This window comes from Pelobates fuscus, chromosome 9, assembly GCF_036172605.1.
Source record: "Pelobates fuscus isolate aPelFus1 chromosome 9, aPelFus1.pri, whole genome shotgun sequence".
Classification (NCBI taxonomy): Eukaryota; Metazoa; Chordata; class Amphibia; order Anura; family Pelobatidae; genus Pelobates; species Pelobates fuscus.
Genome location: NC_086325.1, coordinates 158753010 through 158778122, shown reverse-complemented (window position 1 = coordinate 158778122; position 25113 = coordinate 158753010). Strand labels below are relative to the sequence as shown.

General features: G+C 45.0%; 1 protein-coding gene across 1 annotated transcript in view; it reads right to left on the bottom strand.

Annotated features, from left to right (window-relative positions):
* The window catches only part of AGPAT2 (1-acylglycerol-3-phosphate O-acyltransferase 2), a 67003-nt gene extending 42367 nt beyond the window's left edge, over positions 1-24636 (bottom strand). The window contains exon 1 of the mRNA XM_063432857.1: positions 23478-24636. Within this exon, the coding sequence (XP_063288927.1) occupies positions 23478-23665 (188 nt within the window). The 5' untranslated portion in view covers positions 23666-24636. The remainder of the gene's footprint in view (positions 1-23477) is intronic.
* Positions 24637-25113: the final 477 nt, after the last annotated feature.

Here is a 25113-nt window from a genome sequence, read left to right as displayed (position 1 = left end):
ACCATGCTGTACCACTCACCTTCTCCTTGCATAGATGCTTTGAATCACTGCATCTCTATTGGGAACATTCAGCGTCTCCATTCAGAGTTAGTAAACACTGCGAATGTGAAGCTGGGAATTTTGATAAAGACGTATAACATTCCAACATTCAAATGGACAAATAGAGACGCTTTAATTTTAGTGTGTGTGTGCGTGGGGGTGTGGTAACGGGCAGGAATGTAATGAGAATGAAGGCTGCACTTGATGCTCTGTTATACTCTCAGACACATTACTGGGAGTATTATTGCTGTGGAGCTCTGTTATACACTCAAACACATTACTGGGAGCAGAGCCAGATTAAGAGCCCAATGGGCCTGGTGCTGACAATTATGATGGGCCTAATTACAGGATCATATCGACCAAAAACAGTAAAACACTCCCAAGCGTCATGTATCTGATGGAGATGGTGCTGGAGAGAAAGAAAACAGCAGCTATAAAAAAACACATACCCTAGGCTAATCTCTCACTAATTTATGTTTTCATCTTTCAAGCAAATCCATAACCCCTAACAGCAGTGTCCAGTCAAGCAGGAAGTCAATGGGCACGGTAAAAGGGTGTGCCACTGACACAAATCACGTAACCTGCCAAAAGGGGCGAACATGCCCAAAAAGAGGACATGTCTGCCCAAAGAATTAGGCCAGCCTGGCATGAATGCATGTCAGGCTGCCTGACAATCATGCAGCTGGCCAACTAAGGGCATACTCTGCAGACAGCACCCGAGCTTGGCATAAATGCATCTAATGATGCGCTCGCTCAACGCTTTCTAGAGACTGTCCCCTAGCACTCGCTGGTCCACTTGTCTCCTTACCTTCTTACTAGCAGGTAGAAGCTCCTGGTATATAGTCTGGGACAGAGAAAAGCTGTATGTAGTGAAAGGGAACATGCCACAGTGTTAGAGAGACCAACGTCTGCATTACCTTAAAGGATCACTATAGGGTCAGGAACACAAACATGAATTCATGACCCTATAGTGTTAACACCACCATCTAGCCCCCCTGAGCCCCTCATGCCTCCATTAATATAGCAAAATCTTACTGTATTCAAGCCTGAAGCTGTAACTCTGCATGCTGTTAGACTCAGAAAAACAAGCAGTCTGCTGACATCATTAGAAGTGGTGGCCTGATCCAATCACAGTGCTTCACCATAGGATTGTCTGAGACTGACAAAGAGGCAGATCCGGGGCAGAGCCAGCATGATTCAAACACAGCCCTGGCCAATCAGTATCTTCTCATAGAGATTAATTGAATCAATGAATCTCTATGAGGAAAGTTCAGTGTCTGCATGCAGAGGGAGGAGATACTGAATGTTTGGATACATTTTAGGCAGCCATGACCCAGGAAGGATCTCTAACAGCCATCTAAGGAGTGGCCAGTGAAGTTATCACTAGGCTGTAATGTAAACACTGCATTTTCTCTAAAAATACAGTGTTTACAGCAAAAAGCCTGACGGTAATGATTCTACTCAACAGAACAAATTCAATAAATTATAGTTGTTCTGGTGACTATAGTGCCCCTTTAACTATATTCATTGTCAGCCAGTCCACACAAGTTTTGTTCCCATGCATCCCTCTTAAGTTTCCATACTTAAGTAAGAGTATGTGAAAAGTAGTTAGGGTTGCCACCTTTCTTGGAAAAACATATCGGCCTTGCTAATTTGCATAATTAAATATGTATGGGTGACATCACATGATGTAAATCACAAGGAGTGACATAAGAGAAAATGCTGTAAAATCACCAAAAAAACTACTTAGTTTGATTCTGCTGTTTAGATGGATACCTCCCAGTGCCCCTATGTCTCCCAGTGCCCCCATGTGTCGATTACTCCAGGTCTCAGTGTTCCTATGTATCAGTGTCTCAGTGCCCCATGTCTCCCAGTGTCCCTAGTGTCGTGTCCCCAGGTCTCCCAGTGATCCTATGTATCACAGTGTCTCAATGCCCCATGTCTCCCTGTGTCCCCATGTATCCCAGGGTCCCCATGTCACTAGGACACTAGGAAGACGGGGAGACCTGGGGACACGGGGGGACCAAGGGACACGGAGACACCAGTGACACTGGGAGACTAGGGGACTCTGGCTGGGACACATGGGGACACTGGGAAAATAGGGGATACTTGAAGACATGGGGACACAGACACCAGGGACACAGACACTAGAGACACTGGCTGGGGGACATGGGGACATTGAGACATGGGGGCACTGGGAGACATGGGGACACTGAGACACCAGGGCCACAGACACTAGGGACACTAGCTTGGAGACATGGGGACATTGAGACACTTGAGGAACTGGGAGACATGGAGGCACTAGGAGACATGGGGACAGTGAGACACTGGCAGACTGGGGGCACTGGGAGACTAGGGGTCACTGAGACGCCAGGGACACTGGCTGGGAGACATGGGGACACTGAGAGACATGGGGACTCTGTGTCCCCATGTGTCTCTGTGTCATAATGTCTCCCAATGTCCCTTAGTGTCTCAGTGTATGTCTCCTTGCAGCCTTTCCCCCCATCCCTTACTTCCCTGAGCTGTAGGCTGTCTCTGCAGGGTGGGAGCTGCTGTCTGGACTCTCTGTAGCTGCTCCCCTGCGGATCAGTGATTAGAGATAGGCAGGGAGGGATATGCTGGAACTTCCTATCCCTGCCTCTCTCCATAAACAGCGACCCCTACTGGCCAGTGCTGGTTTTGCATAGTAATCTCTTGTTTATACTGAGAAAAATACCAGCATTTGTATTGCCAGTATCACTGTAATATTGGAACCAGCCAGGCAGCCTCAAATACTGGCTGTGCCAATAAAATAAAAGCCAGGTGGAATCCCTAAGAGTAGTGTGTAAAAAAAAAAAAAAAAAAAAATGTTTTTTTTTTGTTTTTTTTTAAATCAATGGGCCTATTCCATGGGCCTGGGCCTGGAGCTGCAGCTCCATCAGCCCCTATGTTAATCCGGCCCTGACTGGGAGTATTATTGCTGTGGGGCTCTGTTATACACTCAGGCACATTACTGGGAGTATTATTGCTGTGGGGCTCTGTTATACACTCAGGCACATTACTGGGAGTATTATTGCTGTGGGGCTCTGTTATACTCTCAGACACATTACTGGGAGTATTATTGCTGTGGAGCTCTGTTATACACTCAGACACATTACTGGGAGTATTATTGCTGTGGAGCTCTGTTATACCCTCAGACACATTACTGGAAGTATTATTGCTGTGGAGCTCTGTTATACACTCAGACACATTACTGGGAGTATTATTGCTGTGGAGCTCTGTTATACACTCAGACACATTACTGGGAGTATTATTGCTGTGGAGCTCTGTTATACACTCAGACACATTACTGGGAGTATTATTGCTGTGGAGCTCTGTTATACACTCAGACACAATACTGGGAGTGTTATTGTTGTGGAGCTCTGCTATACACTCAGACACATTACTGGGAGTGTTATTGCTGTGGAGCTCTGTTATACACTCAGACACATTACTGGGAGTATTATTGCTGTGGTGCTCTGTTATACACTCAGACACGTTACTGGGAGTATTATTGCTGTGGAGCTCTGTTATAAATTCAGACACATTACTGGGAGCATTGCTGTTGAGCTCTGTTATACACCCAGACACATTACTGGGAGTATTATTGCTGTGGAGCTCTGTTATACACTCAGACACATTACTGGGAGTATTATTGCTGTGGAGCTCTGTTATACCCTCAGATACATTACTGGGAGTATTATTGCTGTGGAGCTCTGTTATACACCCAGACACATTACTGGGAGTATTATTGCTGTGGAGCTCTGTTATACACTCAGACACATTACTGGGAGTATTATTGCCGTGGAGCTCTGTTATACCCTCCGACACATTACTGGGAGTGTTATTGCTGTGGAGCTCTGTTATACACTCAGACACAATACTGGGAGTGTTATTGTTGTGGAGCTCTGCTATACAGTCAGACACATTAATGGGAGTGTTATTGCTGTGGAGCTCTGTTATACACTCAGACACATTACTGGGAGTATTATTGCTGTGGAGCTCTGTTATACACTCAGACACATTACTGGGAGTATTATTGCTGTGGAGCTCTGTTATACACTCAGACACAATACTGGGAGTGTTATTGTTGTGGAGCTCTGCTATACACTCAGACACATTACTGGGAGTGTTATTGCTGTGGAGCTCTGTTATACACTCAGACACATTACTGGGAGTATTATTGCTGTGGTGCTCTGTTATACACTCAAACACATTACTGGGAGTATCATTACTGTGGAGCTCTGTTATACCCTCAGACACATTACTGGGAGTATTATTGCTGTGGAGCTCTGTTATACACTCAAACACATTACTGGGAGTATTATTGCTGTGGAGCTCTGTTATACACTCAGACACATTACTGGGAGTATTATTGCTGTGGAGCTCTGTTATACACTCAAACACATTACTGGGAGTATTATTGCTGTGGAGCTCTGTTATACACTCAGACACATTACTGGGAGTGTTATTGCTGTGGAGCTCTGTTATACACTCAGACACATTACTGGGAGTATTATTGCTGTGGGGCTCTGTTATACACTCAGACACATTACTGGGAGTATTATTTCTGTGGAGCTCTGTTATACACTAAGACACATTACTGGGAGTATTATTGCGCCAACAACATGGAGCTCCTAGAAAAGAGGGACATTAGGATGGAGAAGAAGAATAGAGGGATTTGGGGCTAGAATAGGGACTGCCCCTTTTAAATAGAGACAGTTGGGAGGTACTGTGTTGTGTAAATTCGATTTCTAAAGTTTCCTGAGATATGCAGTGATGCACAACAGTAATATATATTATACAGTTACCATGGATACCCATGCAAAAAATGTTCTGTTGGCACCACAATGATTGCTCCACTGTTAGAGCGCTGTGACATTTTGTCATAGCAACACTTACATCTCCACAGCATTCCTGTGATATATCACTACTCTGACTGTTTTTCAAACTGTCACCTAACAGGCTCCGCACGCTGCACCCTTCTGACAAAACAAAGCTTGCATTCTTCTACAACTCTGTCAAAGTCCAGCCGTTCCCTGCAAGCCCCTCTCACTCACATTTGGAGGGTGGAAGGGTTGCCTTGTGCAGATTTAAATTAAATACATTTTAACCAACGATTGTTATAGACAGGAAGTCTAATGTATTGCAGAATAACCGCTGGCGGCTTTGTAAACACGGTCTGCATAGATTGCTTTTACCCTTTACAAATCAAATGTTACACTCAAAATGTCCACTCGCCCGCTTGCTGTGAGAATTAACTTTCCACCCTGATAAGTGTGCCACCGACCCTCCAACCTGGCAGTGGTGAGCAAATATTATGCCTGGCTTATAGCATAAAACTCAAAATTTTAGAATCTTTTGCAGTTCGTCCATTTGTGCGAAAGACAAATGGAAACTCTTGCCAATTAATCGAAGAACGAATTGCTCATTGGACAAAATTATATCTGTACAAGCTGTTCATTCATACATTCATTTCAGTTACTCGGTTGTAAAACGAATTGGTCGGTAAGTGAGAATTCGATACAGAGCATGTGCACCAGTGCAGGTCTATGTTCAGGGAAATTTCCCCGAAAAATAGACAAACGCACCAGAGCAGGGAATACCTCCAATCTGACCTGCTCTAGTATACTTGTCTATGTTCTTTTCTATGTATAAACCAGCTCTCTAACGTGGGGAATCCCTCTAATCCCCGCGCAAGAGAGCTGGTCGTAAGCCCCAAGTCAACGTTAAACAGGTCTGTTATAAAGTGAGGACTACCAGACTGGCTGGCGGCTCCCACCTTGTAATAGTTAAAGGGACACTATAGTCACCTGAACAACTTTAGCTTAATGAAGCAGTTTTGGTGTGTAGAACATGCCCCTACAGCCTCACTGCTCAATCCTCTGCCATTTAGGAGTTAAATCCCTTTGTTTATGAACCCTAGTCACACCACCCTGCATGTGACTTGCACAGCCTTCCATAAACACTTCCTCTAAAGAGAACCCTATTTAGGCTTTCTTTATTGCAAGTTCTGTTTAATTAAGATTTTCTTATCCCCTGCTATGTTAATAGCTTGCTAGACCCTGCAAGAGCCTCCTGTATGTGATTAAAGTTCAATTTAGAGATTGAGATACAATTAAGGTAAATTACATCTGAAAGTGAAACCAGTTTTTTTTCATGCAGGCTCTGTCAATCATAGCCAGGGGAGGTGTGGCTAGGGCTGCATAAACAGAAACAAAGTGATTTAACTCCTAAATGACAGGGAATTGAGCAGTGAAATTGCAGGGGAATGATCTATACACTAAAACTGCTTAATTTAGCTAAAGTAATTTAGGTGACTATAGTGTTCCTTTAAAAATAGAAGTTTCCTAAATCTCTACATGTCTCACTTCACTTCACTAGGCTTATGGGGTTCACTATATTATATTAGTATAAAGGAGGTAAAATCTGCCTTCCTGCCCCTAACCACTGTGCCGTGAGTAGGGGCATGTCTACTAAACAGTAAGTGGCTGCTCGCGGTCATAAAAAAAAAAAACTAGTGACTCACTAATTCAATAAAGTGGGACCTGGCACAGGTCCCCCATGATAGGGTATCCAACAAAATAATTAACTGGGGGGATTGCCGCACCATCCTTTCTTCCTTGGTGTCCCGTTTAGGAACACTAGGTAACTGTCCCCAACAATCATAGCATGAGCGCATCAATAGACGTGCTCGCACAAGGGCACTGAGTCTGTCCTCAGTGGGCCGGACTGCATTCACACCATGCTGACCTGCCATTAACTTGGGCAGACATATCACCTTTCCAAACCTATCCATTTTTTGCATCACTGGGACCAACACCTTGACCTCTCTCCCACCGGCATCCCAATTTTCAAGACACCGGAGTTAGGAGGTATGCAGCTTGCATGAAAAAACTGTATAATTTTAAATCACATCTTAACCTACTTTAGAAATGTGTATCTCCTGCTTTGTAAATGTAACTTTATTCACACACAGGAGACTCCTGCAGGGTCTAGAAGGCAGAGACAAACAATTCTAACTTAAAGAGATACTGTAGTGCCAGGAATACAAATCTGTATTCCTGGCACTACCGATCCCTCTGCCTCCCCACCTCCCTCCCGGGTAAATAAAGGGTTTAAAACCCTATATTTACTTACCTGATCCTAGCGCTGATGCCTCTCAGCGCTGGGTCGAAGCTCCGCCTCCTCCTGTCCTGCGATGAGCAGGGTCTAATCCAGGGCTCGAGTCATGCAGGAACGCGTGGGAACGGCGTTCCTGCACTTTTTTTAGAGCAGGAACGCCGTTCCCGTTTGTGGTCCTGCAGGCACTCAGGGGGCGGCAAAAAATGCCGCCCCCAAATGCCCCTGTGTTCCCCCTGTCATGGAGGGCCCAAGAGGTGGCCTAATGGCCACCTGAAGGACCCCCCAGCCGGCTCTTGTCTCACTGTCAGACGCGGCGAGGGAGCTGTGTTCTCCCTGCTCCCTCTCGCCGCGCGCCGTTTGCTGATGCTGGGAGCCGGAATATGACGTAATTTCCGGCTCCCGGCATCAGCAGACAGCCCGCGCGGCAAGAGGGAGCAGAGAGAACACAGCTCCCTCGCCGCGTCTGACAGAGAGAGACAAGAGCCGGCCGCACTGAAGCCCCACTGGACCCCAGGGACAGGTCCACGCCAGCTCTCCAGGTAGGGAGGCTGGGTGGACATTTTTAAATTTAAAAAAAATATACAAATAATTCTTGTGTATATGTGTGTGTGTTGCGTGTCTGGGAGTGTATGTGTGTGTGGGTGTGTCTGGGAGTGTGTGTGTCTGGGAGTGTGTGTGTGTCTGTGAGTATGTGTGTGTGTCTGTGAGTGTATGTATGTGTATTTGTGTGTCTGTGAGTGTATGTATGTGTGTGTGTGTATATGTGTCTGGGAGTGTGTGTCTGAGTGTATGTGTGTGTGTCTGTGAGTGTGTGTGTGTCTGTGAGTGTATGTGTGTGTCTGTGAGTGTATGGGTGTGTCTGTGAGTGTATGGGTGTGTCTGTGAGTGTATGGGTGTCTCTGTGAGTGTATGTGTGTCTCTGTGAGTGTATGTGTGTCTATCTGTGAATTTGTGTGTGTGTGTGTCTATCTGTGAATTTGTGTGTGTGTGTCTATCTGTGAATTTGTGTGTGTGTGTCTATCTGTGAATTTGTGTGTGTGTGTCTGTGTTTGTGTGTGTCTTTGTGTGTCTGTAAGTGTATGTGTGCACCTGTGTATGTGTCTGTGTGTACGCGTTTATATATGCATACAAGGTTTGGGTTTTTTTTGGTGGTGGGGTGGGGGTGGAACTCGAGTGAGTTCCCACACTTTATTCCCCAGGACTTGACTCCTACTAATGGCCATGCGCATAAAAGGCCACGCGCGTGCATTAGGCCTCCCCTTTGGAAAGCATTATTCAATGCTTTCCTATGGGGATTCCGGCGACCCTGGAGGTCCTCATGCATATCGTGAGGACGTCCTGCGTCATTTAAAACACTTTTTGTGTTCTAAGAAGCCGGAAGCACCATCTAACGGCTGTCTGAGAGACAGCAGCTAGAGGTGGGATTAGCCCTGTAATCAAAACACTGCGGTTTCTCTAAAACCACAGTGTTTTGACCAAGAGGGCTAAGGGGAGAGGGGCAAGGCACCCAGATTACTCCAATGAGCCGAAGTGGTCTGGGTGCCTGGAGAGTCCCTTTAAACTAAATGTTTAATAAAAAAGGAAGTTTAAACCTTAGATCTCTCTTTAGAGGAAGTGCTTAGGAAGGCTGTGAAAGTCGCATGTACGGAGGTGTGACTAGGGCAACATATTCAAAATAGTTTAAAGAGATACCATAGAGTTAGGAATACAAAGTTGTAAATTCCCAGAAACTTTAGTACTGCGATGTAAACATTGCAGGACTAAGTGGGGCAGGGACACTACACCAAGATCACTTTAATAACAAATAGAGAAGTAGTTGCCGAATAGTATCAATTTAGCTAAAACATAACGTTTAATATATTAATTAAAAATATTGGTAACTTTTGATTCACTAATAGCAATATTTTAATATATAAAACGCTCTGCTTTAGCTAAATTAATACGATTTGTTATTCTCTATTCAGGGTTACCCCCTTTCTCTTGCCTTAGAATCTAAGACCTTCCATGTTCCTATCCTCCCCCCTCCCCATCAAAACAAATTGCATCCTTTAAACTCCTAAATGGCAGATAATTGAGGGAGAATCTTGTGAAACATTTGCTCCAGCACCCTTAGATTTCATTCTACCACTGGCTGTGTGTAATAAGAGTTATGGGCTGAATAAACACTGGGAATTGCCAAGTCTACAGATTACTCCAATTCCATTTTTTTATTTTTTTTTTTAATTCTTTATTTTTGTTAGTGCATGATATAACATTTTGGCTTTCTGAACCACAACAGTTGCAGTAAGCCATTGGATAACAGTACATAACATGTTATAAAGATAGCTGTGCACATTTTTTTTTAAAAAGTGAACTATAAATGGATATAAGCAAAATTGTCAGACATTTTAAATGGTGAGTAATGACAATGCATAGGATAAAATAAATGTTGACTAGATATATGTATATATCTTATGAAGTATTAACATCATTGTAAGCACGGAAAGCTCGAATCTTTCTAAACGTTATACACATTGAAAAACATTTTCAGTTCGTATTTCTGGTTATACGTCTAATTATGTTGTCACAAGTTAGGGTAGATAATATGTACTCTGAATGACCTCAAGTGTGTAAAATGCAATAGTATTAAGGTCGGTCATGATAGACTAATCATGGCTGGTAGGTGGGCACAGTACGATGCCTACGGCTATCTAATAAGGGCTATAGGCCTGCTTTCAACTGGGGGCCACATACATCTCTTGTGGCCATTGGTATGTTGTCTTCTTAAATTAAATTACATTAAATTATATTAAATTATGTTGCAGATTAAGCCTATTTACAGCAAAGCAAACATAGTGTGGCGTCTAGGAGGACCTGTCTCGGGTAGTGGTTCCTATTGTGATGTAATTCCAGTAAAATACAAGTTTAGCAGGCTAAGATTGCCACAAGGCATATGTATGTATATGTGTTTGTAGTATCAGTTAGTTAATTACACGTAGCTAAGATACTGTTATCACTGTACTGACCAGGTGCAGGAATGTAAGAACTGGAATTACGCGTCCCTCTCCTTTGTATCAGATGAGCCACGTGGTTAGACCGGATGGATGAGTTTAGACTCTATTTATTAAATAGGTTAAGGGTATGTGTGGGTGTAGTTAATTGTGGGAGGAGCTACAGTGCTATATAAGGAATGTACTCTATGTATTCAGTACTCAGACTTTGCTGTATTTTGGTGACGCTAGTCCCTCTGAGTCCCGATCGGTGATCCAATAAAGAATCTCTTCCTTCCTGAAGAAACCTGTGTCCATCTCTCTGTGCTTGGCTTCCGTCAGTTTCTCCGGTATCATTTGGTGCATTGGCCGGGAAGCTCATCGTTCAACGGTAGCTGAGAGGCAGAGGCGTGAGACGGTCTATCTTTGCCCACGTTCTCTACGGCTGCACCCCTGAACTTCTGCGTGGACCTCCCTTCGTCTCGGCGCCACTGGTCTGTTGTCCAGGAGATCATCGGCCTCTACGTGAGAAGTGCTGGGGTGTCCCCGTCGATGAGTGTGAACTCAGGTTCAGGAACGAGGAGGTAAGACAACTGCTGTTTTAGACGGCAGGACCCACTAGGGGTATACCGATTGTGCGGTAGGCCCAAAGGGGTTTTGAATCTGTGTATCTGCCCCCTCTGTCGGAGGGAAGGAGCGAAGGCGCACCGCTCGATCGAACGCTCTTTAGTCAGACCGTTTGATTTGGTTAGTCAGGCGGGGTCCTGGTGTAAATAGCCCTAGCCGGACACCGGTGTCTTGTCTAGACTAGCGTTCTAGGGTGTATATTACGTTCGCTAGGTCGGAGGGACCGGGAGACTAAGCGGCGCCTGTGTAAATTCGGTTCGCTAGTTCTCATCCTATCTGGGCTAAGTGGGAAGGCGTGTAAATTTGGAACCCACTAGACTTTTGATAGTGCGACTAAGAGGCGCCTGTGTAAATTCGGTTCTCTAGCTCGCTATATATGTGGTGATTGGGCAGTGTGGCTAACCAAAACGGGTGTATATAGTTTTAGGTAGTCCATTCAAGGTACTGGCCAATAGTTTAGTTGGGAATTGTAAATGTGTTAACGATTGTTTTAGTAAAGTGTATATCTTGTTAGATAGCGCGAGCTCAGCCGTCTAGCGAGAGTGTTAATAGTGTGTTGCTGTATTATAGTGCACGGTACCATAACCCTGTATATTTACTGACATTATATAATAAGTACTAATCATTGTCGTCCATTGCATGTTTAACACCATAACCACTAATAATTGTATTGTGACCTTAACTTGTGCTTTGACCTATGCTAACCGTACTGTAACCGCTATTTGTAAAAGACGATGTTACTGGGGTGTGTTATAGACGGGTAATTCGTATATAGAGAATTATAGCGTGGGTGACTGTATAGTTACGCCAAAGGGCATAATATTGATTATATAGTGACTGGTGTAACAGCTGTGTGTGTACGGGAATTCCCTGAGTGTTTATTGTTATTGTGTACGTTTCACTTGGTAACCGTACCACGTGGTGCTGTTGCCAGAGGAAACGGGTGTGACTGTTGAATAGTACGCGTGTATAGTATTCGTTGTCGACGACGTTCCATTGTTAAGTATGGGTGCGTCGCAGTCAACGATTCCGGATCCCTTAGGATGTATGGTTAAGAATTTTAAAAAGGGATTCAAAGTTTGTGATTTTGGGGTAAAGATGTCTCCTGTACGTTTGGTCACTTTGTGTACTAGGGAGTGGCCTACTTTGGTTGCGGCATGGCCGCCACGTGGCAGTTTGGATCCAACTCTGGTACAGCGCTTACACGTGGCTGTATCGGGTAGGCCTGAACTTTACGGCCAGTTTCCTTATATTGACTGTTGGAGACAGGCCGTAAATGACTCGCCAAAATGGCTCCAGACATGCCACGAGGAGCAGTGTCGCCTCATGGTAGCTAGGACTTGCTCGTCCACTAGGACTGGTGTTAGGCCCATTTTGGACACGCCCCCTGAGTCCGAGATCCCTTTGCCGCCCCCTTACTTTCCGTTAAGAAGAAGTGACGCAAACGCAGGAAGTCCTGCACCCCTCCCCTCATTACCCTCATCCACTTCCGCTTCCTCCTCCAGTACAGGATCCACCCCCCCTCGTACTAAATCTCCCCTTCCGGAACCAGAATCCACCCCCATTAGAAACGAATATCCTGATTTGGCGCCACTTCAGACTTCCGGTCAAGCTTCATCTAGCTCGGCTCGAAGTGTTTTATTTACGACCTTTTCCCAAAACCGACCTCCCACATCCCCATACCCTATCTCTCCCCGACCGGAACCCATGACTGACGCCTCTCTACGTAGCCCCATCCAAACCCGACAGTTGACTGGTGCCCAACAATTAAAGCACTATCAGATGCCTCTTCGTCTGAATCCCGGGTCAGCTTATATCGATGCCGCAGGTCAAATGGCACACGCTGACCCAGTCTTCGTATATGTCCCATTTACCACAACCGATCTTTTAAACTGGAAGACCCATAATTCCTCGTATACTGAGAAACCACAAGCTATGACTGATCTGTTCACCTCAATAGTACAGACGCATAATCCGACATGGGCTGATTGCCAGCAGTTACTAATGACTTTATTTAACAATGAGGAAAGGACAAGAATAAATCAAGCAGCCATTAAAGCATTAGAGGATAGAGCCCGTGCTTTGAACCAAGCCAATCCAGCAGCATGGGCCGCGACACACTATCCCAACACCGATCCCGATTGGAACGTAAATGGTGCTGATATGGTTCAACTCAGAGCCTATAGAGACGCTATAATTGCTGGCATGAAAGCCGGAGGAAAGAAAGCCATTAACATGTCGAAGACAGTTGAGGTGATCCAGAAAAGCGATGAAGCGCCCAGTGTCTTTTATGACCGATTATTGGAGGCATACCGCTTGTATACCCCCTTTAATCCGGAAGACGCAGACAATTCCCGAATGGTTAACTCCGCCTTTGTCAGCCAAGCATACGGAGATATTAAGCGCAAGCTACAAAAGTTAGAAGGGTTTGCAGGTATGTCCATCACCCAACTAATGGAGGTAGCAAATAAGGTCTATATGAACAGGGATACAGAAAGTAAGAAAGAGGAAGAGCGCAAGATGCGTAAAAAGGCTGATATGCTAGCGGTAGCGATCGCAGGCGTAGATAAACGGGGCCCAGATAGAGGCAATAATAGATGGAGTAGGGAGCCTTTGAGTAGGGATCAATGCGCGTATTGCAAGGAAGAAGGGCATTGGAGGAACGAATGTCCGCAAAGAGAGCAGTACGAGAGAGACCAACCCAGGGCAGGCTACGGAAACTTTAGAGGTAGAGCGAGAGGTAGAGGAGGCCCCGGAGGGAGTAATGGTTATAGAGGGAGTAATGGGAACAGAGGAAGTGTTAGGGAAGACAGGTATATTCCAGCAGCGCAAAGGTCCCGCGATAGAGAAGGTAGGGACTTTGTAGGATTGGCTGACACTGTCATGGAGGACTATTGATACCGACCGGGCTCCATCCCCCTTGGTCGAGCGGAGCCTATGGTCGATGTATCAATAGGGGGGAAAAGGAGTGCGTTCATGATCGACACTGGTGCTGAACATTCAGTGGTGACTAATCTAGTTGCTCCTCCATCTGGAAGGACTATTACTGTGATAGGAGCAACTGGAAGAAGTGCTGAAAAACCGGTTCTTAAAAGTCGACTCTGTACATTGGGAGGCCACGTAGTAAAACACCAATTCCTTTATATGCCTGAATGTCCAGTCCAATTGCTGGGACGTGATATGCTATCAAAATTACAAGCGCAGATTACGTTCCTACCAAATGGAACAACATCCTTAAAGTTTAATGGACCTTCAGGTATTATGACTTTATCCGTACCAAAGGAAGAAGAGTGGCGACTTTATACAGTGTTGACTAGCCAAAACCCTAGGAGTGATGAGACATTGTTTAACATACCAGGAGTTTGGGCAGAGAACAACCCACCAGGACTGGCCCGCAATATTCCACCAATAAAAATTGAACTGAAACATGGGGTTTATCCAGTGAGCCTAAGACAATATCACATTCCGCAGAAGGCTAAGAAGAACATCCAATCCTATCTGGATAAGTTCATACGGTATGGTATCCTAAAATTCTGTACTTCCCCCTGGAACACCCCATTGCTGCCTGTTCAAAAGCCCGGTACAGATGAGTATCGACCTGTACAGGACTTAAGAGCAGTCAATGATGCGGTTGTTAGCATACATCCAGTTGTACCCAATCCATATAACCTGCTTGCTTTAATTCCGGGCGGGGCTACTTACTTCACAGTCTTAGATCTCAAAGATGCCTTCTTTTGCCTCCGAATTGCCGCAGAAAGCCAATGTATTTTCGCTTTCCAATGGGAGAACGCTGTAACGGGCTCAAAACGCCAAATGACTTGGACAAGACTGCCCCAAGGGTTTAAAAATTCACCTACCCTATTTGGTTCAGCTCTAAGTCAAGATCTACTGGATTTCGAGTCTATCCCAGGAGAATGTGTATTGTTACAATATGTAGATGACTTGTTGATAGCAGCAGTTACAAAAGAAAAATGTCAGCAAGCAACGCACGATCTACTACATATTCTCTGGAAGGCAGGATACAAGGTGTCCAGGAAGAAGGCTCAGTTGTGTTTGCCAACTGTCAAGTATCTGGGATTCCATATCTCTGAAGGTCAAAGGATTATGGGGCCAGAGAGAAAAGAAGCTGTCTGCCAAATACCAATACCCAAGAATAGAAGACAAGTGCGAGAATTCTTGGGGGCAGCAGGCTTCTGTAGGATATGGATTCCCAGCTATGCGATACTGGCAAAACCTCTGTACGCAGCCATCAAAGGTACAGAGCACGACCCCTTCTTATGGACCCAAGAACAGCAAACGGCATTTGAAGATGTGAAGAAGGCTTTGATGAGTGCCCCAGCATTAGGTCTACCTGATCACACACGACCATTCTACTTATATGTACACGAGCAAAGAAGAATGGCTGTGGGAGTATTGACACAGTACTTGGGATCATGGCAAAGACCTGTTGCCTACATGTCTAAGCAACTGGATGCAGTGGCCAGCGGACTTCCACCTTGTCTAAGAGCCGTAGCTGCAGCCGCCCTGCTAGTAGCTGAAGCCGATAAACTCACTCTGGGTCAAGAACTTTATGTACGAGTCCCACATGCAGTACAGACGTTGTTGGATTACAAAGGAAATCATTGGTTTAGTAACAGCCGTATGACCAAGTATCAAGCAATGTTGTGTGAAAACCCAAGAGTGCATTTAGAGACTGTAAACACCTTAAATCCAGCTACCCTTTTGCCGCAACCTACTGAAAGTCAACATGATTGTTTGGAAGTAATGGATGAAGTATTTTCAAGTAGACCAGATCTTCGTGATTTTCCCATCCAGAACCCCGATGTTCAATATTACACCGACGGCAGTAGTTATGTGAAAGAAGGGATCCGCTATGCAGGATATGCAGTGACAACAATAGACAAGGTGATAGAAGCTCGGCCACTGGCGAAAGGAACATCAGCACAAAAGGCAGAATTAATAGCACTAACACGAGCGTTACAATTGGCTGAAGGTTTAAGAGTAAATATCTATACGGACTCTAAGTATGCGTTTTTAACCACTCATGCCCACGGAGCTTTGTATAAAGAAAGAGGACTACTGAATTCAGAAGGCAAAGAAATCAAGTACGCAGCTGAAATCCTACAACTATTGGAAGCAGTGTGGGAGCCGAAAGAAGTCGGTATCATACATTGTCGAGCGCATCTGAGAGGAGATGGTGATGTAACCAAGGGAAATCGGATGGCAGATAGTGCAGCTAAGCGTGCTGCTGAATCAGGAAGACAGGAGTATGTGGGGCATATAGCTGCTCTTATACCAACTCCACTGTCCCAATGGACTCCAGTTTATACAGCTCAAGAAGAGGAGTGGTTAAAGACTGAACCGGGAAAGTATTTGGAGAACAAGTGGTATCAGCTAGAAGATGGAAGAATAGTCATACCAGCATCACTAGCGGTAGAAATTGTCCAAAATTATCACAACGGGACACATTCTGGGAGAGACAGTACTGAAGAATCTCTCAGGAAACATTTCTACATACCAAGATTGTCCAACTTGACTCAGGCCATTGTACGCAGATGTGTAACGTGTGCTAAGAATAATGCAAGACAAGGACCAGTAAAGCCACCAGGAGTCCAGTTTATGGGGGGACTCCCCATGTCCGATCTACAAATAGACTTTACAGTAATGCCTAAATCGGGTGGACATCGTTACCTGTTGGTAATTGTGTGCACCTATTCAGGCTGGGTAGAAGCATGTCCTACTCGTACAGAGAAAGCAGGAGAAGTTGTAAGATTCCTGCTACGAGAAATAATACCCCGATATGGACTACCCTGTTCTATAGGATCGGACAATGGTCCAGCTTTTGTTCATCAGTGCCTACAACAACTGACTCATATGCTTGGTATAAAGTGGAGGCTTCATACTGCATATAGACCCCAGAGTTCTGGTAAGGTAGAGAGAATGAATAGAACTATAAAGAACCAGTTGGCTAAAATGTGTCAGGAAACCCAACTTAAGTGGAACGTTCTCTTACCCATAGCTTTATTGCGAATCCGCAGTACCCCTACCAGAAGGATGGGCCTCTCTCCTTTTGAAATCATGTATGGGCGACCACCTCCCGTACTTGGTAACTTAAGGGGGGACTTGAGTCAGTTGGGAGAAGGAATTACCCGGCAGCAGGTTGTAGAGTTGGGTAAGACTATGGAGGAGGTACAGAAATGGGTACAAGATAGATTACCTGTGAATATTTATCCCCCTGTTCATAGTTATCATCCAGGAGACCAAGTGTGGATTAAAGAGTGGAATAATGTACCGTTAGGGCCCAAGTGGAGAGGTCCTTATGTTGTTCTTTTGTCTACCCCTACAGCGATAAAAGTAGCCGAAGTAACTCCGTGGATACATCACTCCAGGGTTAAACCAGCAGCAGTCGATTCTTGGCAAATTACAGCAGATCCAGAGAATCCCTGCAAGATCCGGTTGAAACGCACTACTCAGTCGGAGTAACGAGGAATTATTGTGGATTACAAATTTTATTGTTACAGGTGTGAGTGAGAAGGCCATAATAAAGCCTGTCCGCTTACCAACACATAGTGTATAAGCCAGGAAAGTCTCGAAGGGACACCTGTGAAGACGAGCAGAACTCCATTCCCTGCAGCCCTCACATCCTGGAAGCTGAGGTTCCATCGCACGGACGAAGACTGAGGATGACGGCGAAAGATGTGCTTTTGATTGTGTTTATTTATATGTGTTTTTATATTCAGGAAGGTAGAGGTACCGACACTCCTAGCTGTGAGGTATGCATTAAGACTACGAGAACAGGTAACCATATTTCCCAAACCCTAATTTGGCATTCACAATACGAATGTAAAGGAGAGGTATCAAGATGTAGATACCTAAATATAGACTATAGTGTGTGCCATTTAGGAGTAGGAGAACCTAAGTGCTTCAGTCCAGAGTATCAACCTCGTACAATTTGGTTGACTCTCAGGAATGGAGATCCTCAGGGGACCCTAATTAATAAGACGGTGTTAGAATCCGTACATTCTTCGGGTGTTCTGCTATTTGATGCATGTAAGGCGATATCAAGTGGTAGAAAACCGTGGAATGTATGTGGGGATCTTAGATGGGAGAGGACGTATGGGTCTAATGATAAATATATTTGTCCCAGTAGTAAAAATAAATATGTGAGTCCTAGATGCCCAAATAAAGACTATAACTTTTGTCCATATTGGTCTTGTGTGGGGTGGGCGACTTGGGGACAGACAGTAGATAAAGACATGATAGTGACTAAGTTGCCGACTAGCCCTTATTGTAAGTCTATGGAATGCAACCCAGTCCATATACTTATTAATAACCCCGACAAGTTCCTAGATAAGTATGGAAATTTATTTGGGTTTCAGATATACGGGACGGGTTTAGATCCTGGGACATTATTGTTTATAGGAATAGAGACTGATACGGTATCCTCCCAGACTCATCAAGTATACCATTCCTTTTATGAAGAGATGAGTATAGATAATAAGATCCCCCATAACGCTAAAAACCTGTTCATTGACCTAGCTGAAAGTATTGCCGGTAGTCTTAATGTTACCAACTGCTATGTGTGTGGAGGTACTAACATGGGAGACCAATGGCCTTGGGAAGCAAAGGAGGTAATGTCCGGTTCTGAGGCAGTTGACCAACTAATATCTACACAAGCCGATTATCATTTGAGTGTTAGAGGTAAATCTGAGTGGAGATTAAAGACCTCCATCATAGGTTATGTTTGCATAGCAAGGAAAGGAATAATGTATAATACTTCTGTAGGAGAATTAACTTGTCTAGGGCAAAAAGCTTATGATGATGATACTAAAAATACAACTTGGTGGTCGGCTTCAAATGTCTCAGAACCATCTAACCCGTTTGCTAGATATGCCAGTTTAAAGGATGTGTGGTTTGATTTATCCATCACATCTACCTGGAGAGCCCCAGCAAATTTGTACTGGATCTGTGGTAAGAAAGCCTATTCGGAGTTGCCACAGGACTGGGAAGGGGCATGTGTGTTGGGTATGCTCAAACCATCCTTCTTCTTGTTACCGATTGAAACAGGTGAGACTTTAGGTGTTAAAGTGTATGATGTGAATCATAGGAAGAAAAGGGGACCCTTAGAGATAGGCACCTGGGAAGATAATGAATGGCCTCCCCAGCGTATCATAGATTATTATGGGCCAGCCACGTGGGCAGAAGATGGTACCTTTGGTTATAGAACCCCAATTTATATGCTCAACCGTATTATAAGATTACAGGCGGTGGTTGAGATTATTACTAATGAGACCTCACAAGCACTCAATCTTCTAGCGAAGCATAATACCAGGATGAGGACAGCAGTGTACCAAAATAGATTAGCCTTGGATTACCTTTTGGCAGTAGAGGGAGGTGTATGTGGGAAGTTTAACCTGAGCAATTGCTGTCTTCAAATAGATGACGAAGGGCAAGCAATAGCTGAGCTTACTAGCCATATGGTTAAACTAGTGCATGTGCCTACTCAGGTATGGAAAGGGTACAATCCAAGTAGTTGGTTTGGTAGCTGGTATGAGTGGTTTGGAGGGCTTAAGGCAGTGGTAGGTGGAGTCCTACTGATTTTACTGTTGTGTCTACTCCTACCGTGTCTTATACCCTTAGTAGTTAGGTCTGTGCAAAGCCTGATAGGAAGTATAGCAGAGAGGAAGGCTGCTGCACAGATAATGGCGATATATAAGTATAAGGCTCTAGATCAAGGAGAACCAATGCAGGAAGATGAGTGTTAAAAGATTCACATCATAAGATAAGTCTGGTCTGGTTCATGGTAACCTGAGGTATATGCAAACCAAGGTTAAGTGATGCCTCAAGTAATTGTGAAATATCAGAGGCATCAAAGGGGGGAATGTGATGTAATTCCAGTAAAATACAAGTTTAGCAGGCTAAGATTGCCACAAGGCATATGTATGTATATGTGTTTGTAGTATCAGTTAGTTAATTACACGTAGCTAAGATACTGTTATCACTGTACTGACCAGGTGCAGGAATGTAAGAACTGGAATTACGCGTCCCTCTCCTTTGTATCAGATGAGCCACGTGGTTAGACCGGATGGATGAGTTTAGACTCTATTTATTAAATAGGTTAAGGGTATGTGTGGGTGTAGTTAATTGTGGGAGGAGCTACAGTGCTATATAAGGAATGTACTCTATGTATTCAGTACTCAGACTTTGCTGTATTTTGGTGACGCTAGTCCCTCTGAGTCCCGATCGGTGATCCAATAAAGAATCTCTTCCTTCCTGAAGAAACCTGTGTCCATCTCTCTGTGCTTGGCTTCCGTCAGTTTCTCCGGTATCACTATATTTAGCAGTCCGGCTGCAGTGACATCGGAAAGACTGCTCTGCGTGCCTGTAGTTACGGGTTTAAAAAATAAAAATTTGATGTATAAAGCGTTACCCTGTAGTGCGGGTGATCCCACCAGTTTGGGGCTTGCCCTCGCTATGTGGAATATCCATGGTGTGATTGTCGGCTTGAGCCCGGCTATGTTCAGCGGGCGTGAGAACGTGTGCCTTGGTGTGCTATTTGGGGGGTACTGGGCATCTCAATGTGTGTTGCTACGTGTTCTGTCCCCCCCCCCCCCCCCCTGCATCCGCATGACCAACATCATATATAATGCTAGATATACATATATGAGTAACAAAAGAAAAAGGGAATGAAAAGGAAAAAACAGCAACCATCGTTTAGAGCAATCGATAAGTGATGAACAGTATACTAAAACAGTAAGGGGCAGTTATGTGTTGCCTTTATAGCTAGTCTGGCTCTTTGCAAAGTTTACTTTGCTCACATTTAACAGCTTGGCGGGTGAGTCTTCAGGGGTAAGGGCCTCGGACAAAAGAGTCAAGTCCCAGTGGGCCACAGGGTAGGTACCAGAGTTCTCATGCTGTCCGTGCGGTACCTGTGCGGGATGCGGGGCCCCTCTCTTATTCACGGGGGTTGTTCTCCGTCTGTCGGGCCATTCTGTGGCGAGTTGCGAGCTCTGTTCTGGGTCACCCTTCTCGGTATCTGGGTCTTAGCGTTGGCAGCTTCGGCAGTTCCCTGTGTTGGCAGCGCTGCAGGCGGTAGCTGTAACGTGTTGAGGAGCTTTGCAGGGTCTTCCCCTGCAGACAGGATCAGCACTGTGTCTTCGTGGGGCACTACTAGGGTTCCAGATGCTCCCCACCTGTATCTGATATTATGGTCTCGTAGTGTTCTGGTGACCGGCTGGAACCGGCGCCGTTCTGCCAGTATTGCGAAAGGTAGGTCTTCAAATATTTTAATCTGGCAGTTGTCCACGGTCACTGAGGCTTGGCTTCTGGATCGGGTGAGGATGGCCGTCTTGACCGCAATGTCTCTCGTCACCACTATTGTATCTCGTGGTGCGTCAGCAGGGGCGGTGGGAGCTTTCCGCACCCTGAATGCTGTTATCAGTGGAGGTGCTTTGTTGTCCCCCCGTACGCCCAGAGCCCTGGCGACCTTATCAGTGAAGTCCATTAGGGCCTCCGGGTTCACAGTCTCCGGAATCCCTCGCATCCGCACGTTTCTCTTGCGGTGCCGGGCCTCGAGAGCGGTGACTGTCCTGGTCAGGTTTCGGATCTGTTGGGCCATAGTTTCCAGCTGTGCTTGGGTCCCAAGTTGCCGGCTGTCCCTGTCTCCCTCTCTCGTTTCTACTTCATCCACACGGCGACTTAGTGCGCCGACCTCCGCCTGCACTCCAGTTAGGTCTGTCTTCCACACTGCGCGGAGGTCCAGTAACAGCCTCTTAATGTCCCCTTTAGTGGCTGGGGTTGTGTCGGCGTCTGAGTCCGCCCTGCAGTGCACTCCGCTATTCGCCTGTGAGGCCACGGATCCATCTTCCCCCTCGGAGCCCTCCGAAGTGCTGGAGTCTCGTGGTCTGCTGGGGGCCATCTTGGATTGGGCCTGAGGCCTCTGTCCGTCGAAGGATCTTCGGATGTCAGGTTGGTAAAGGCTTTCTGAGTAGGCTGATTTTCTGTTTTTGCGCCCCATCTCGATTGTGGAGGTAGTAGGCACAATTTGGCTCTTGTTTTTGGCCGGTTTCGTGGCTTTTTGTCTGTGAATATCCAATTCCATTTTTTTTTGCCATAAACTATCTATTTTTTTTAATACAGGTTCATTCACTAACCAGCACACTAGAGGAAGTCAATATGAGTTGGGTTGATGCGAGTTAGATTTTCCTCTGACTAGGCTTTTCTGGTTGGGCCTTTGAAAGGCACTATAGCTGTCTGTTAGAAAATACTCTGAAATAGATATGCTAAATAGGGCCCAGTCACAACGCTCTGTTTACTAAATACCAAGCTTTGTTTGCGTTTGGGAACAATACACAAATTTAACACCTAAAAGCGTGACTGTAAAAATATCTGCAATTCAACAGAAAAGGACATTTTATTCTATTCCTGACCATACTTTGCACATCTATTTTTAAGTCGACACAACATGCAGTTTTCAAATAAACCCCATAGAACAGTGTGTACACAATACAGAACACACACAACTATAGAAAACAAATTATATACAAATTCGAACCGGATAAGATATTAAAATGTTTTGGGAAGAGCAAGGTGTATTAATCTGACAGCTAGTTTTCGGAGGATACTCCTGGTTACAGATGGTTTTCAATGGTTTTATTTAATAAAATTACATTTATATAGCGCCAACATGTTCCGCAGTGCCGTACAACAGATAAAACAAGACATACGATAAATGCTAACAAAACATGTTTGACACAAGGGAACAGTAGGTGAAACGGGCCATGTAAATTCTAGAGACGCGGCAGTGCCCCTTTAATATTCACTTTTTAACATTCAGGAATGTGTACCGACTAAACGTACAAAATCAGGGACTGAATACGATAATTCAAGAAAGTTGGCAGCTATGTGTGGGAGATGGCATCTTGTGTCATTGGCACGAATGTCATTTCCTGTTATAGGCGTGGAATCTAAAAATCACAATGCAACGTTCACAACTTGCTGGACATGTCAAAATATTGAATAATTTAATAATAATTTGCACAATTCATAAGGCACATCATTAGGTAGAGATCTGCACAGTTATCTTTTAGGAAGCAAATCTCCAAATATATTTATTTGTTCAAAAATGTTAGCATTTTTATATTGTTTATAATAAATTATTATTATTATATATTTTTTTCTTTAAGCCATGTTATGCTAAAATACAAAAATTACCTTTGCAACCAAGCCAGCCATGTTTGTCAATTGTATTTATTTTTTACAGAATATTTGCCAATGTTATACAAGTTATTCTTCAAGGGCAATAAAACGGGTGCAACTTAAAAATTACTAGATTGTAAGCTCACAAGCCTAACAACTCATTTGAGGATAACAGTCCAAACTTTTGTAAACTCGGTTATGTATGCCAGAATTATCTTTGCGTAATGCATAGTTTTCCGCAAGCTTAAATTTAAAAAAAAAAAAAAAAAATCTATGTCTCTGACACATAGCAAATCATATTTTGTTAATATGTATGCTAGGAGAATGATTAATAGAACAAACTATAATAAATTGTAAAAAATAAAAATTGTTAAAAAAACAGCAGACTAGAAAAAACTATGATTTGAATTACAGTACATACATAGAAGAATGACGCATTCTACCAGAAATTGATCACTAAATATAGTAATAAAAATATTATTCGGATTTTGTGTAACTTGCCTCATATTATTGACGTTCCTGCCGCCACTTTTGAGTAAGCACACAGGAGCTGCTAACGCAGAAAGGATGAGGCAGAGAATGCAGTAAGAGGTGATTTTAAAATGAAATTTGAAAGCAGGACTGATTTCCATAAGCAGGAAAGGAACAAGAAACATCATAGACACCCAGAAAACCCACCAGAGGTCCATGGTGGTGGAACCATACAAAGTGAGAGAGAGAGGAAGTGCCCAGGGGAACAGGGATGAGACCAGACTTGGTCAGAAGAGCCACAGATAGAGCAAGGAGTGTCAGTAGAACTTTGTGGGTATTGCTAAGTAAGGCAGACAGAGCTGGTAAGTTGGGGAGGGATGGGGGTGTAAATTAGGAGGAGACAAAAGGCAGGTGAGGCAAGGTGTGCACTGCAGACATGTACAGAAACTCAGGTACTGAGAGCAGTAATGGAGCACTTCACAGGGTACAGGAAACAAACCCCACTGAGGGTAGAGTGTATGGTATAAAACAGCATTTAGGGAAAACTACTGGGCACAAGAAATAAAATCACATGGGGCTGCCTGCATGGTCCAAGAGGGTAAATCACATAGGCAGCCTGCAGGACACAAGGGGGTAAATCACATAGGCAGCCTGCAGGACACAAGAGGGTAAATCACATGGGCAGCCTGCAGGACACAAGAGGGTAAATCACATGGGCAGCCTGCAGGACACAAGAGGGTAAATCACATGGGCAGCCTGCAGGACACAAGAGGGTAAATCACATTGGCAGCCTGCAGGGTCCAAGAGGTAAGTCACATTGAAAGCCTGCAGGACACAAGAGGGTAAATCACACGGGCAGCCTGCAGGACACAAGAGGGTAAATCACATGGGCAGCCTGCAGGGTCCAAGAGCTAAGTCACATGGGGCAGCTTGCAAAGCAGAAGATATCAGATCCCCCTAGGGGGCAGAAAGGTCACTGCGGAGAGAGGTGGGGGGCATGGGGGGTGTTCTCTCACAATCCCCGGGGTTCTTCTAGTCCTGTCAAAAACAAAAATAAAAGCACTCAGTTCTCAAAGTTGTCCATGCTGATCACGGAAGGACATGGGGAGGAGAACACATGGAGGGGGAGAGGAAGGGGCAGGGAGGGGAGGTTACATTGTAACAGCGGGGAGGGCAGGTTACCGGGAGGGGAGGATACATTGTAACAGCGGGGAGGGGAGGGTACATTGTAACAGCGGGGAGGGCAGGTTACCGGGAGGGGAGGATACATTGTAACAGCGGGGAGGGGAGGGTACATTGTAACAGCGGGGAGGGCAGGTTACCGGGAGGGGAGGATACATTGTAACAGCGGGGAGGGCAGGTTACCGGGAGGGGAGGATACATTGTAACAGCGGGGAGGGGAGGGTACATTGTAACAGCGGGGAGGGCAGGTTACCGGGAGGGGAGGATACATTGTAACAGCGGGGAGGGCAGGTTACCGGGAGGGGAGGGTACATTGTAACAGCGGGGAGGGCAGGTTACCGGGGGGATACATTGTAACAGCGGGGATGGCAGGTTACCGGGAGGGGAGGGTACATTGTAACAGCGGGGAGGGCAGGTTACCGGGGGGATACATTGTAACAACGGGGAGGGCAGGTTACCGGGAGGGGAGGATACACTGAAACAA